The following is a 13,618-nucleotide window of genomic DNA, read 5'->3' as shown; positions in this document are numbered from 1 at the left end:
TGCGCCAAAACCAACGAACGAACGAAGAACGACGGAAAAAAACCCCGAAAACGCAACGGCAAACGAAGCATCGGCCCTAAAGGGACCCCGGTGTCGCGGGGGGTCCCCGCTGGCCTCGCACCCCGCGGCAGCGGCTCCGAGGGGCCGGGAGGGAGCCGTGCAGCGCCGGGGCTCGGCAGGGAGAGGGGACAGGGCTGCCCGGCTGCTGCCGTCGGGGCCGCGCCGCCCCGGGACGCTCAGCCCGGGGATGGCCGCGCACCGTGGCGAGGGGATCGGGGGACCGGGCGTGTACTTACGGGCGAGGGCGGCGGGGCCGGGGCCGCTCGGAGCCGCTCCGGAGCTGCCCCGGCGTGGCCGGGCTTAAGAGCCGTCGGGCGGGCGCAGGACAATGGCCGGGAGGAGGGGGCCGGGGCCGGGGGCCGGCGGGAGGCGGGGAGGGGCCGGGGCCGCCCGCCGCCGCTCCGCCCCCCCGCGTCTGGCGTAAACCCGGCGCCGGGCTAAAAGAACCGGCGAGCTACCGGCGCCCGGGGCTGGTGGCCGCCGCCGCGGACGGCTCGCCGGTGCCGGCGGCAGCGCCCGGCCCGGCCCGCCCCGTCGCGTCATGTCGCTGAGCCCCAAGCACACGACGCCCTTCTCGGTCACCGACATCCTCAGCCCCATGGAGGAGAGCTACAAGAAGTTCGGCGGCATGGACGGGGCGGGCGGGCTGGGCGCGCCCCTCGGGCCGTACCGCCAGGCGTCCGTGCCCCCCGCCGCCGCCGCCGCCGCCGTGCCGCAGCACGTCCCCGCGGGCGCGGCCGCCTATCACATGCCCCACGGCGTCTCGCAGTTCCCGCACGGAGCCGTCGGGGGCTACTGCAACGGCGGGCTGGGCAACGTGGGCGAGCTGCCCGCCTACCCCGAGGGGATGCGGGGCGGCGCGGCGGCGGGCGGCGGCTGGTACGGGCCCGGCGGCGACCCCCGCTACTCCAGCAGTAAGTGCGGGCGCGGGGGGCGCGGCGGAGGAGGAGGAGGGGGGCGGCCGGGCGCGGGGGGAGCCGCGGCCCCGACGGGGCGGGCGCCGGCCGGCGTTGAGCAGGCCATCCCGGCTCAGTCTCCAGGTTCATGGGCCCGTCGGCGGGGATGAACGTGGCCGGCATGGGCGGCCTGAGCGGCATCGCCGAGGGCGCCAAGGCCATCGTGCCGCTGCACGCGGCGCCGCGGAGGAAGAGGAGGGTGCTCTTCTCCCAGGCGCAGGTCTACGAGCTGGAGCGGCGCTTCAAGCAGCAGAAGTACCTCTCGGCGCCGGAGCGGGAGCACCTGGCCAGCCTGATCCACCTGACCCCCACGCAGGTGAAGATCTGGTTCCAGAACCACCGCTACAAGATGAAGCGCCAGGCCAAGGACAAGGCGGCCGCCCAGCAGTTGCACCCCGACGGCGGCGGCGGCGGCGGCGGCGGCAGCGGCGGCCTGTGCCAGCAGCCCTCGCCGCGCCGCGTAGCCGTGCCGGTGCTGGTGAAGGACGGCAAACCCTGCCCGCCGCCGGGCAACGCCACGCCGGGCCCCGGGCCGGCCGCCCCCGCGGCCCCCGCCGCCGCCGCGCCCGCCGCGCACCCGCACCCCGGCTCGCTGGGGCAGGCGGCCGACCTGGAGGAGCTGTCGCCCAGCCCGCCGGCGCTGCACGGCCCCGTGGCTCCCCTGGCCCCCCTGGACTCGGCCGGCGTCGACTACAACGGCGGCATGGTCAGCCCCAACCTGCTCTACGGCAGGACGTGGTAATCGGTGCGTCCCGTGTGTGTTCCCCCGAGTGCCCCGCTCCTCCGGCACCGGACGCTCCGGCCCGGCCCGCTGCCCGCGCGGATCGCCGACGGCCGCCCCACCCCCGGTCCCCTCCCGGCCTCCCTTCGAGTTTTTTTTTTAAGTCTCTCCCGTTTTTGGACGAACGGCCCCGACGGCGGCGCCGAGCGCTTGCGTGAGTGCGAGTCGGTGTGGATGTGTGCGAGTGTCGGCATGCACGCGTGTCCGCGCCTCCGTGTCCCGGCCGCCGAGAGCTCCTCCCGACGGGGCGGGGGCAGCCGGGGCAGCGCGGGGCTCCGCTCTGGCCCGGCCCCTCGCCCCGGCGGCAGCGCGGCCCGGGAGCCGCGGCGCGTACCGCGACAGCCCCGCGGAGCGCCACGGTAAAACCCTCTGAGGCGCGACTCATCTCGGCCGAGTTAATTTCGTGGGGGTGCCCCGGAGTGCCGTTCCGTTCTTATCTCCGTCCGAGGTAAATCGAGTCGCAGCTCAGCGGAGGCGGGAGCCGTGGCAGGAGAGCCCTGCAGCGCCGGTGCTCGGATTTAAGGGGAAAAAATCCCCGTTTTTCTCGTTGTTGTTATTAAATACCGCGCAGTTCGTGAATGCCCGTGCGTGGACGGGGCGCGCGTCCCGCGGAGCCGCCTCAAGCCCCCGGCCCTTGGCTCAGCTCCCGACGAGCTCAGAGCCCTGCGGAGGTGACGGAGAGCCCGGGGAAGTCCCGGGGCTGGACCCCGCTTCCCGCCGGGATCGGACCCCGCAGCAGCCGGGGCCGGAGGATGCGCTGCGGCGGAGCGGGATTTATCCCCGCGCCGCTTTCCGAGGAAATCCCGCACGTCGGGAAACGCTCCTCGGGACTTTCCGGCGAATTTTTCTTTCTTTTATTTTTTATTTTAATTTTATTTTAAACAATAAAAGGAAGCCTTGTTCTCACGACGCGGCTGCTTCATTCTCGGGGTACAGATTGAAGAACAACCTCAAAATCCCCTTTTTTCTGCCTGCCTGTCGGCTGCCAAGGATTTAATTCCACGCCCCTCCCAAGCTCCCACATCCTTGGGGGACCCGCTGAACCCGAGGCCCGGGAAGCACCGGGGGCCGCTCCACTCCCGGCTGTGCCATGAAGGAAGATTCTGGGATGAAAAATAGGGATTTTGGCCTCTGCAAGACCACAGATCCACTCGCAGACCCCTGCCCGAGCCCGGAGGGGAAGGGACTCTCCACCGTTCTTCTGGAAAGAGACCCCCCCTTCCCCTCCGGCTCCCTCCCCTTTCCATGAGGGAGAATTTCTCCCTGCTGCATCCCACGGGAAGCGGCCCAGAGTGTCTGGGGTGGGACCGAGCCCAGCCTGGTGGGCAGCTTCCCCCTCAAACTCTGGGGAAAAAAAAAAACCTGTCAGCAAAGCAGCCTGAGGAGCTCCACAGGGATGTTGTCCCAGGGTGACCCCCAGGCCCCCCAGCAGCTGGGGGCACAGATAGCTGCGGCAGAGCCCCAGGAAGGGTGGTGCTGCCCGGCCAGGTCCTGCATCCCTGCCCTGCAGCAGAGCCGAGGAAATGAAGCCCCCAGGCTGCTCCGAGCAGCGCTCCGAGGGTCCGAGTGGGCAGCGCAGCTCCCAGGGCCCAGGCTGGCTCCACTCGGGATCACACTGCAAGGTGGGGAAGGGTTGAGCAAAGTGAAGCCTGCAGGGATGAGCCTTAGCCACAGCAGCCCCCCCAAATGTTTACTCAGACGTTTTGTGCCCCAAAAGATGGGAGCAAGGCACAAAGCCACCGGCACCCGGGTCCGTTCACCTTTGGAACGTGGGTGACCCACCCCATCCTTCCTCTCCAGCCCATTCCCATGAAAACTCACCCTCGGAGCTGTTTTTGTCCTGCTGGAAAAGCAAAATGGCTCTTTTTGAGCCCCCAATCTTTTCCCAGCCGTGGGAGAAGGCCCTGGGGAAGGCTGGCGGCTCCCAGTCCCGGGAATGCTGCATCACAATGAAGGATTCTGCTCCACCTTCCATCACTCAAAAATAATGAATCCAGGTTGATTTCTTCCTTCCAAGTTAAACGGGGCTGTCAGGGCTTTTCCCCCAGTTGCTGGTGATTAACACCTGGATGTTTGGAAAGAAGGGAGCTCCAAGGAGTCAGGGCCAGAGCGGGGCTGGGAAATTTACTGATTTACACAATACCTGGATTTAATGGAAAAATCCAAAGGGAAAGCTGAACTGGATGCTCTCCTCATTTTCTTTTCTTTTTTTTAATTAAACAAAGATTTTAAATGCTAGAGGTTGGGTGGAATTATTTTTCAATAAATCAACAGGAATGTGTGCACGCAGGTAAAAGATACAAACAGGCTCTGGAGAGGGCTGGAAATTAACCACACGCCAGTGCTCAGAATTTCAAAAGCCACTTTATAAAGCAAATAAAAATATTTACTGACTTGGTACGTTCACACAGAAAATCCCTAGAAAGAGTGCTAAAAACGAATGAATTTCTGCCCTTCGCAGCCGCTTTAAATTAGGTATCAAACAGACAAACCCACGGCCCCTGCCTGCTTTTGCCACGACAAAACCCACGCCAGAAACAGGCACACATCCAAAAAGTTGAAATGTTTTACTTCAGAGTCCGAGAAACCGAAGGAAGCATCCGCCAAGGAGCAGCGAGGGCCGTGTCTCTTTCAGCGCCGCCGGCTGCCTGCTGGGTCTGCCCCGAGAGTTCATAAAATCCCATTCCTGGGCATTCTTTCCAACTCCTCGTCTGTTTTCAGGCTCTTGTGTGTGGAGTAGAGGGTGCTCGGAGTTCAGAGTGGCCGGGCAGCGCTCGGCACGGCTTGGATATGTAAGGAGGACGACGCAGCACTCCCACCTTGTCCGACGGCAACCCGCTCTTTCCAGTCCCTCCCAAAAATCATCCTCAGGTCCGTAAGAAATGTGCACATTTAAAACAGGCATCCGTTTAAAAACTACAGGGATGGTGCTTAACAACTTCTTTTTTTTTTTTCTTTTTGCCACCCCCCCCCATACCCCACAAATAATAAAAAGAACAAAAACAAAATACTCGCACGTTTTCCATGTTTAAAAAAAAAACCAGGAGGCAGGAGCTAATTCCAGCTGTACCTTCCTGCGGGATGCGGGAGCGGGTAGGGCCTCCCGGGGCCGTACGCCTGCAAACAAACAAACAAAAGCAAGCATTTATTTTTGGGATTAGCAGCACGAGTAAACAAGTGGGGTGAGCTGGAGGCGCCAGAGGGAACGGGGACAAAACATCCTCTGCACAGAGAGGTGCCAGGGGCAGGGCTGAGCATCCCTCATCTGGCTGTGGAGTCTCCCAAAAACACGGGCTGGGGCTGGATCGCCCGGTGCAGAGCGGAGCTGCGCAGCACCGGCTTTGGAATCCCAAATAAATCCAACCCCAGCCAGCACCGTGGGCAAGGCACTTCCCACCTGTGACACCTCTGCTGCAAAGGCACAACAAATGTTGGAGCCAGGGACGCGGGGCAGCTCGCACTCAGCAGTTTCACACAGAAGTGTTTTAAGGAAAAACGAAAGCTGTATTTGTTGCAGAAGAGGCGTTTTCCAGCACTTGTTCGCTTCAGTAAGAGGTCAAAGAGATCCAAATCTCACTTTGGAAAAGACTCCAAATTTGATGTGCATTTGTACTTAAATTCAGGCATTTGGTACATCAAGTATCCAGGGGAAAAATCCATTTGAAAATTTCACAGAGCGCCCCTGAAGCATTTAAAATTATTTCCAAACCTGGTGCATTGCAGAAACCAGCAAGTTAATTAAAAGTGATGCACCAACATCAGCTACAGGCTCGGTTTGCTCTTTGCTCAGGGATTTTGGGTGTGGAGGGAAAAAGGGGCTTCCTTCCTTTAAAAGAGAAATCTCTCTTCGTCACAGCACACGGCGGCTGGGATAACCACGGAGCCGGTGAGCAGACCTGCCAGGGAGGCTCCTGCAGCCTGCCCGGGGAGGGAAGGTTTGTTTCCAGGCTTGATGAACTCAATTAAAAAAAGGAAACAAGTTGGCTACATCCCTTAAAAAACCCTTCCAAACCATCAGCAGGGAAGGACAAAGCAGAGGTCTGGGAGCGCTGCAGCAGCGTGGATGTGGACGCTCTGTTGTGTGCTGCTCCGGGCTGGAATAGAACTGCCCAACACCTGCACCACCCCAGCAAGCTCATTCTTTGCTTCTCTGGGAGAGCTGGAAGGCAGCAAAGCCCCACTCCCAGGGAGCCCCCCAGATCCATGGCAGCTGCATTAATTTTGTAAGCACTCTGCGGCAGCGCGTTTATTAACCTCTTCAGACCATGTTCTGTACGCTGTAAAAAAAGAATTCAGAGGTGAAAGGGCCCAAAGATAATTATTTATGCTGCTACGTGTCACCACTTCCACTTGAATCCCTTTTCAAGGCTTTAAAGCTTTGAAATTTTCAGGCAGCAAGGCCGGATTCAATGATTAGGCTGGCACCCTAAACCCTTTCAGGTACTTTCTCATTTCACTCCGGCCTCGAAGAAATAATGACATCTGAAAGTTCATTTAAAAATAACAAGAACAGAAAAAAAGCAAAAAAGGCAAAAAAAAAAAAAAAAAAAGGAAAAGAAAATTAAAAGCAGATAAACAGTTGCAGCACAACTGCAATGGGAATTTTTTAAGGAAGCAAATTCACTGGAGCTAAAAGATTAGTGCTCAATCACAAATTCATAATGTATGTGAAAAAGAATAAAAGAAAGGTTGTCACTGCTGGGTTTAATGTTTCCTGCACCCGCAGGTGGGTCCATGCCAGCACCAGGGGAATTCTGTTCTGGCCAAGAGCACACCTTTACCCAGGCTGTGGATGTCCAGAGGGCTCCCAAGTGGGAATTAACAGGGATACCCTCCCTGGGCCCCCACTGCAAACCCTGCTGGGAAACCATTCCTGCTCCCCCTCACGATTCCAGCTGTTGGGCACCACAATTTAAGGCTGGGAATGAAGTGCTCCAAGCACAGATTCCTTTAGCAGGTATATCCTGCCCAGGATGAAGGGCAGAGCAGGGTGTGCCATGGCAGACAGACTTTTCCAGGAGTCCATTTCCCAGACTAATTAAACCCTGCCCAGACTCCAGCAGCACAAAGATCCTCCCCCAATTTTTCCCCAGGAGCACAGCAGCCCCTGTGCTATGGATTAGTGCAATCAGGGATTTATTCCTCTGGCTCTGGGGTTTTGGGTAAACTGTGGCACAAATGAAAGATCTCTGAAATCTGATGCTGTCAATGCACCTCACCCAAATTTAAAATGTATTTTAGAGCTCCACTGGCTGGGTCAAGGTTCAGGCCCCATTATTTTCCTGTGATTATGACCCATGGTGTTGAGTTCTGCCTCCAGTTACAACCAGTGCTGGCAGAGTTTGTAATGGTGCTGTGCCGTGTAACACACATCTGGGTACTGGGCAGGTGAGCAGCCTGGGAGGAAGAAAATAAAACTAGGAGTGACTAAAAAGTGACTTGTCCTGAGCTGAATCAGGCCCCAGCAGAAGGCACATTTCCAACAGTTTGTGCCCTGATTTCCACACAAAGCACAGGGCAATGGGGCTGTCACCTCCTCCTCCTTCTCCCCGGGACTGGTCACTAACCTTCCCACAGCTCTGACTTCCACAAACAGCAGCAGAACTAGGAGTTCAACCTAGATATCCAAAATGTATTTAAAATGAGTGTTTAGCAGTGTAAACACCCAGAGTTCTGGTACAACGGCATATGCAGATCATGTTTTACTGGGATCACACCCCCCAAAAAAATTCCCTAAGCAGAGTCGTCACTTGCTACTTTCAAGCAGCATTTTCACTCTGTGGCATTTTCATGAACTGCTGACCAAGTCACCTGCGATTTTGGATGAGGTCCTCCCCTCACAATTGCTTCTTTCCTTTTAAGTGCACAGAGCTATTTCCACATGTTTATTCCTCTGGCTAGAAGAACCCAACATTTGCATTAAGCAGTTTTTCAGCTCGGAGAAAGCCAATGAGCACTTCAGGGCAGACATTCAGGAAGCTGTAAGGATCTACATTTTAAACACGCTGGGGAGAACCCAAAAGGTCCAGTGGGCAGATTTCCTTATGGAAGACTGGTGGGAAAGGGCTTGCCTCAGGTTGCAGGAAGAGAGTGACCACGTCATGGATACTGGTGGTGCAGTCCCAGCAGGGACCTCGTGCCAGGGGTGCAGCCAGAGGGGTGGCCAAGGCCGGGCAGTCACCCACCTGTGCGTGGTGACACAGTGACACTAAAACCTGCTCAGCAACGCCTGCCCACGCCACACTCCCTCTCCACAGCCCCAGGAGGGGGAAGCCTCGGCTGGGAGGGGAGCACAGCACATCACGTGGGGCCCCGCTTTCCTACCTGTCTGCCCCTGTCCATGCGGTCCTCGGGTCTCTGGGGGTATCCCATGGGCCCCAGGCCCTGGTACTGAGCTGGCTGGAACTGGTTTGGGGACTGCAGCATGCGGTTCCAGGCGAGGAGAGGAGCAGCTCCGGCGGTTCTGCGCAAGGAGAGAACGCTGCAGTGGGAACCGGGCTCCTGCAGAGCGTCCCACAGCACAGACCCGCTCCTGGCTTTGTCTCTGAGCTGAGCATGGGCAGCCAAGCGCTAGAGAGAAACCAGGAGCAGGGGACATCTTCCCAAATCCTCCCAAAGGCCGCTTTGCTGACCCCTTCCTTCGGCACAGCTCGGAAGCTGCACTGCCACGAGCAGCGAACTCGGCTGCACGCAGCAGATTTTTCCAATTCCCTGGAAGGCTTCCGTGCACCTTTTATTGCAGGGGCAGATTTGCTGATCCCAAAGGCTCCCCAGCACCCCAGGAGTAAACATGTGCCACACGGGAGCCAGGGGGGCTTTCTTTGAACGCTCAGACTCTTTCTGGGAGCCCATTCTTCCCAGTTAATTGCAGGTTGCAAATGAATTCTTACGGCGAGCATTCGGAATCTAGGGTAGGGGCCTTGGCTGCTTTTTCCCATCCATTATTCTGCTCAATATGTCAGGAGGTCTGATCGGGAAGAAACCTTTTCAAGTTCTATTGATGCCGTTTTCAATTGACCACGGTGACCTAGCAACATAAGCACTAATTGGCACGGGCTGACTGACATTTGGTGTACAGTTTATATGGGAACGCAGATCCCACATCCATTATGGCCCGGTTTGCCATCCTGGATTACCCACAGCAAGAAATGTTTTCATTTCCTTCAAGTACCCATTCTGACATGATAATTAGAAAGCAACAGGTAGAACACGTCCAATATTGTTTGATTCAAAATATTTAGGGAAACGCTGCAGCCGTGATCTGGTTGTTACAGCTGAGCACGGCTGAGGGACAATTCCTTAAAGGATTCAGAGCAGGTGGGTCCTGCAGGACAATATGATGTTGTGAGGGAAAAACATGGAGAGTGGAGACAGTTAATCCTTCCTGAAGAAGGGACTTGGCTGAGCAGAGCAGGGCCAGACTGGAGGGAAACAGGGACAGCAAGAGAGCAGAGGCTCCAGGTTTGGGATGGGGACAGCAAGGAACAGAGGCTCTGCATGCCAGGTTTGGGATGGGGACAGCAGAGAGCAGAGGCTCCAGGTTTGGGATGGGGACAGCAAAGAAGAGAGGCTCTGCATGCCAGCTTTGGGATGGGGACAGCAAGGAACAGAGGCTCTGCATGCCAGGTTTGGGATGGGGACAGCAGAGGCTCCAGGTTTGGGATGAGGACAGCAAGGAACAGAGGCTCTGCATGCCAGGTTTGGGATGGGGACAGCAAGGAACAGAGGCTCTGCATGCCAGGTTTACCTGCTGCACTGCACACCACCCCTCAGAAGGAGCCATGCTGTAGTTAAAGCTAAGAGCACTTTACATTTGTGGGGACTGAACTCTGAAAATCAAAGTTCCAAGTTCATCCTTCGTTCATACTCGCTTCTTTTGATTTTGTATTTTGAGTACTAAGTTTCTTTCCCCTCATGATTCCTAGAAAACAGCAGACTCTCCAGGAAAAATACACTGCTCAGCCATAAGGAAAACTGCAGAGAATTACCTCGACAGCCCCAGCTCTGGGGCTTTCATTAACAATCATTCTGCCTCTACAACAAGTGCTGGTGATAAATATCACTGAGGCTCACAGGCCAGCTCTTGCTCCATGCCTGGAATGGAGAACTTTGACACAAATTTCTTTTGACACTGATTTTTATTTGGCACAGAGTTTAAACTTTTTAAGTGCTATTTAGTGAAAAGTTGAGATGTTCAACAAATTAAACGCAACACCACTGCCATCACTGCTTTGCTGGGGCACTGGTTGATCTAAATCACCAGGGTGGAGATCTGTACACAGCAAAGCTGTAACCAAAAAAAAGAACTGTGCCACTTGTAACACCCCAGGAGCTCACACAGGCACTACCCAGAGTTACATCAACTCAAACACATTCAGCCAGGTCAGCTAAATTCAGGAGAATTTATGCAGGAAAACATTCCTGTCTTCACAGCCCACCCACTTTGGAAATTATTTCTATGAACAGGTTAAGCAAAAAAAGATCTGTTCAAGCAGATGACACATTTCCATCAGCCAGGGAGCAAATCTCTCTCTCTATAAACTCTGGGCTGGCTCGAGAGCATGAAAAGGACCTCTGCAGTGCCCAGGAATGTCAGGACAGGAGACAGGGACCCCGAAATTCAGTTTCCCTGCTGCACACCAAGGTGCACCACTAGGTTTAAAAGCAAGAAATCCTGCACAGGAGACAGCAATAGCTGGATTATGGAGAAGCAGCTTTACACTCCTGTTTTTTCCCCCCAGGCCTGGGAAGGAAGAGCCAGTTTAGCCCCTGCTGCACCATTCCATCCCTGAAATGGCACACCTGGCAGGGACAGGGCTCCTTGCTTATCCCTTACTCAGAGTGGTGAATCCAGGATATCCCAGCCTCCTGCCCAGCCACTCCATCCCACAGGGCTGGAGCAGGGCTGGCCTCTCCCTCAGTTTCTTCCTTCCCTGAGCAGAAATCCCTGGCTGCTCTCCCCCACTGCACCTACTGCTCCTGGAGAGCTGCAGCAGCAAGAAGGGCAGGAGTTTGGGGAACCAGCAGCTCCCAGGGAAAGAATAGGAAACTCAGAACAGGTTCAGATGCTTCTTCCTGTACCAAGTGTCTCTGTGTTTAACCTTCTGCTTAAGTCTCTGCGCAGCAACTGAACACCAGCTCTAAGCACGTTTGATCTGCTCCCCAAATCCAAAATCTTCCAAGAACACGGCAAAACGACTTATCCTCAGTGCTGGCAGAGCTTTTCAAAAACCCTGCACAGTGTAACAAAGGGAAGGCAGTGACAAGTGACAGACCTGCAGCAGCCCTTCACAAATAAAAGTATATAAATTGGATTTAATTAAGGGGTGGGAGTGGCAACTCCCATGGCCCAAGCAGTATTAAAGTTTGCATTATGAATGAATCTTGCTTTACAATATTCCACACAGATGAGGCACAGGACAAGGGAGCCAGGCTTACTTCAGTGGGGATCAAAATGGTTGCCATGGAAAGTGACTGTGGAGAGCTCAATAAATTCCCCCAAAGCCCATATTTTCAATGGTGAAACATTTGCAAATAAACCCAGAGGAAAAAAAAAAAGCTGGGTGTTGGAGCAGAAACTTCTCTCCTTCGTCCATAAACATAAATAAATGTCATTATTCATAGCTGACACAGGTAGCTGGGTTTATTGAGCCCACCCCACCGGAGGACACACAAGCCATCAATGAGGGGATGCATGTAAAACATCCCTGATTATCAAACCATGTCACATTCCTTCTATTCGATGGCACTTATTGGGCTGCAGATTCCATAATCCTTCCCTGAGTCCCTTCTGCATTTAATTCAGTTCAGCCTTAAGTAGTTAAAGAAACTGTTTTCAGTGGCAACTAATAACTACTGACCTACAGTGACACTGCCCTACAATGGGCTTGTCAGGCCTGAAAAACTTGTACCAAAGAAGCTGATTAGGACTTCAAGAGGTTTGTAGCAAGAATCAATGGCTGGTCTGTGCTAATGCTGCGGCTGTGGCACAGGAATGATAAAAGTGGAACACCATTAGTTATGCCTCATTAAGCTCCACAGCCCTCCTAAAAAGAAATTTGTTTAGCCTGTCCAAAATCTAATGCAGTTTTAAGCTCTCTGTGTTCAATTTCATAGTATCTCAAAAGCTTCAATAAGATAAAGGCCAAAGAACCAAGAACGGTACCAAAGCACCAACAGTAAAGTTAATTTTGAAGCCTGAGTTTTAATGGAAAGTGTTTTTCCCTCCTTTTTTTTAATACAAAGTACTCGAGCCTTTTAAAGGATGAACACCACATAGTGGGCTCTCAAAACATCAATAAATCACGGACATTAATTAACTCAAAAAACCTGCTGTACAGCATTATTTCCACAATTTTAAACCACAATACTGCAAACAGAGAAGGGAAAACCAAAACATTGGGAAGGCTGGCAGAACCCAGTCCACCTTCCTGGGCCCGTTTCACATCCCTCCTGCCTTACCTTTGTGGTGTCTGCTGGAACAAGGGCGTGGGACCTCTCCAGGACTCCTGGGGCCGAAGATCTGGAGGGCAAAATGAGATGGCAAAATAAGAGAGAGCAAGTACAACTCACGAGCCGTGCTCACTCCTCTGCGTGCCCCAGAGCAGCTTTTGAGAAGGCAGACAGGAAAGCTCAGGCTGGATGTGCCACAAACACGCTCCAAGTCATGGCTTCCTGCTGCTGGCTTGGACGGAGTCCTGCTGCCAACAGAGAAAAAGCAACTTTTTTGGCTCTAGCACATCCAACAATCTTCATAACAGAGAATTATGAATTTTAATTGTGAGAGCTAGCGTTGGTTAGTGCTCAGATGCTTCGCAGGTGCCTCCTCTTGAATTTTTGAAGATGCAAAACCTCGTCTGTCACCCTAACAACTCAGTTTAATATTTATGTATCTTACCAGTACATTCATTACTATATAAAAAATACAGGCACTCAAATACACACCCACCACTGTGTTACCACAACACACCCCGTTCGTGACCAACAAAGATGTCAAAGTCAAAATATGGGCTAGTTTCCCTCTGACTGGGCTAAGTTATTCCATAAAGGCAACTAAAACGATGGCCAGAGCATGGGATAAAGTGGATGCTTCTGTTTTATTCATGTTTAGGTAAATATAGTTATATTGAGGATGCAAAGGACAAAGCATTCATCAAAACAAAATATAAATACATTATCACTAAAGATACGTTTAAAAGTTACTGTGGGCAGTGATAATACACTAATAAAAACCTATTAATGATGTCTCAGATAATGGAATCAGACTGAATTAAGCCTTTTTGGGTGAAACCTTGGCCAGAGCCCCAGTGCTGGCGTGCAGGAGACCACCCACTCACCCATTGTTCGTGCCACCCAAACCAGCCCTGCACAAAGGCCAGGCAGGAGCAACACTGCTTTAACAGGGCCCGCAATTAAACGCTTGTTGTCCTTCCAAATAACCTGGTCAGCAAACAGGATAAAAGCAGCAGCTCCTCAATAGCACCCAGGCAGCCCCCCGGCACTCGGGGCCAGCGTCAATCAAAAGCTCCAGTTTCACTGACACCTTTGATGGCTTTCAATGGCCTTCAAGTGTGACCTAATTCCAACAGCTGGTTCCAGCAGCTGGATAATGGCCGGCACACGGACACCCTGCTGTGCCGCCAGGGGCCAGGACATGGAGGCCTGGCCTCCCTTGGAAAGGGGGAAACATAAAATAAATAAGTCTGTGCCTCTCTCCTAGCTCTGGCTGGATTGTCAGTCTCAGCCCCAGCGAAGAGAACACCAAATAAATTCCCAGCCCCAGCAGCTCTGCTGTTCCTGGGAGCCTGCTGGGCAAAGCCAA

The 13,618-nt window shown here is 54.3% G+C and overlaps 2 protein-coding genes across 3 annotated transcripts in view; one reads left to right on the top strand and one right to left on the bottom strand.

Annotated features, from left to right (window-relative positions):
- The first annotated feature begins 598 nt into the window (after window positions 1–598).
- NKX2-4 (NK2 homeobox 4) lies at window positions 599–1,758 on the top strand. Its single transcript, XM_038133063.1, has 2 exons — window positions 599–974; window positions 1,094–1,758. Exons 1-2 carry the CDS (start codon window positions 602–604, stop codon window positions 1,756–1,758), a joined length of 1,038 nt encoding a protein of 345 aa, XP_037988991.1. The 5' UTR covers window positions 599–601.
- A 2,384-nt stretch (window positions 1,759–4,142) lies between these two features.
- Window positions 4,143–13,618, bottom strand: part of XRN2 (5'-3' exoribonuclease 2) — a 32,910-nt gene continuing 23,434 nt past the window's right edge. Inside the window, exons 28-30 of one of the 2 annotated variants that reach the window (XM_038132814.1) lie at window positions 12,259–12,319; window positions 8,122–8,278; window positions 4,143–4,914 (exon numbers count right to left, since the gene is read on the bottom strand). In XM_038132814.1, the coding sequence (XP_037988742.1) occupies window positions 4,852–4,914; window positions 8,122–8,278; window positions 12,259–12,319 (281 nt within the window). In that variant the 3' untranslated portion in view covers window positions 4,143–4,851. The remainder of the gene's footprint in view (window positions 4,915–8,121; window positions 8,279–12,258; window positions 12,320–13,618) is intronic. The other variant, XM_038132815.1, reaches the window with a different exon arrangement.

This window comes from Motacilla alba, chromosome 3, assembly GCF_015832195.1.
Source record: "Motacilla alba alba isolate MOTALB_02 chromosome 3, Motacilla_alba_V1.0_pri, whole genome shotgun sequence".
Taxonomy (NCBI): domain Eukaryota; kingdom Metazoa; phylum Chordata; class Aves; order Passeriformes; family Motacillidae; genus Motacilla; species Motacilla alba.
The sequence above is the reverse complement of the archived record's forward strand: the minus strand, read 5'-3'. Positions and strand labels throughout refer to the sequence as shown.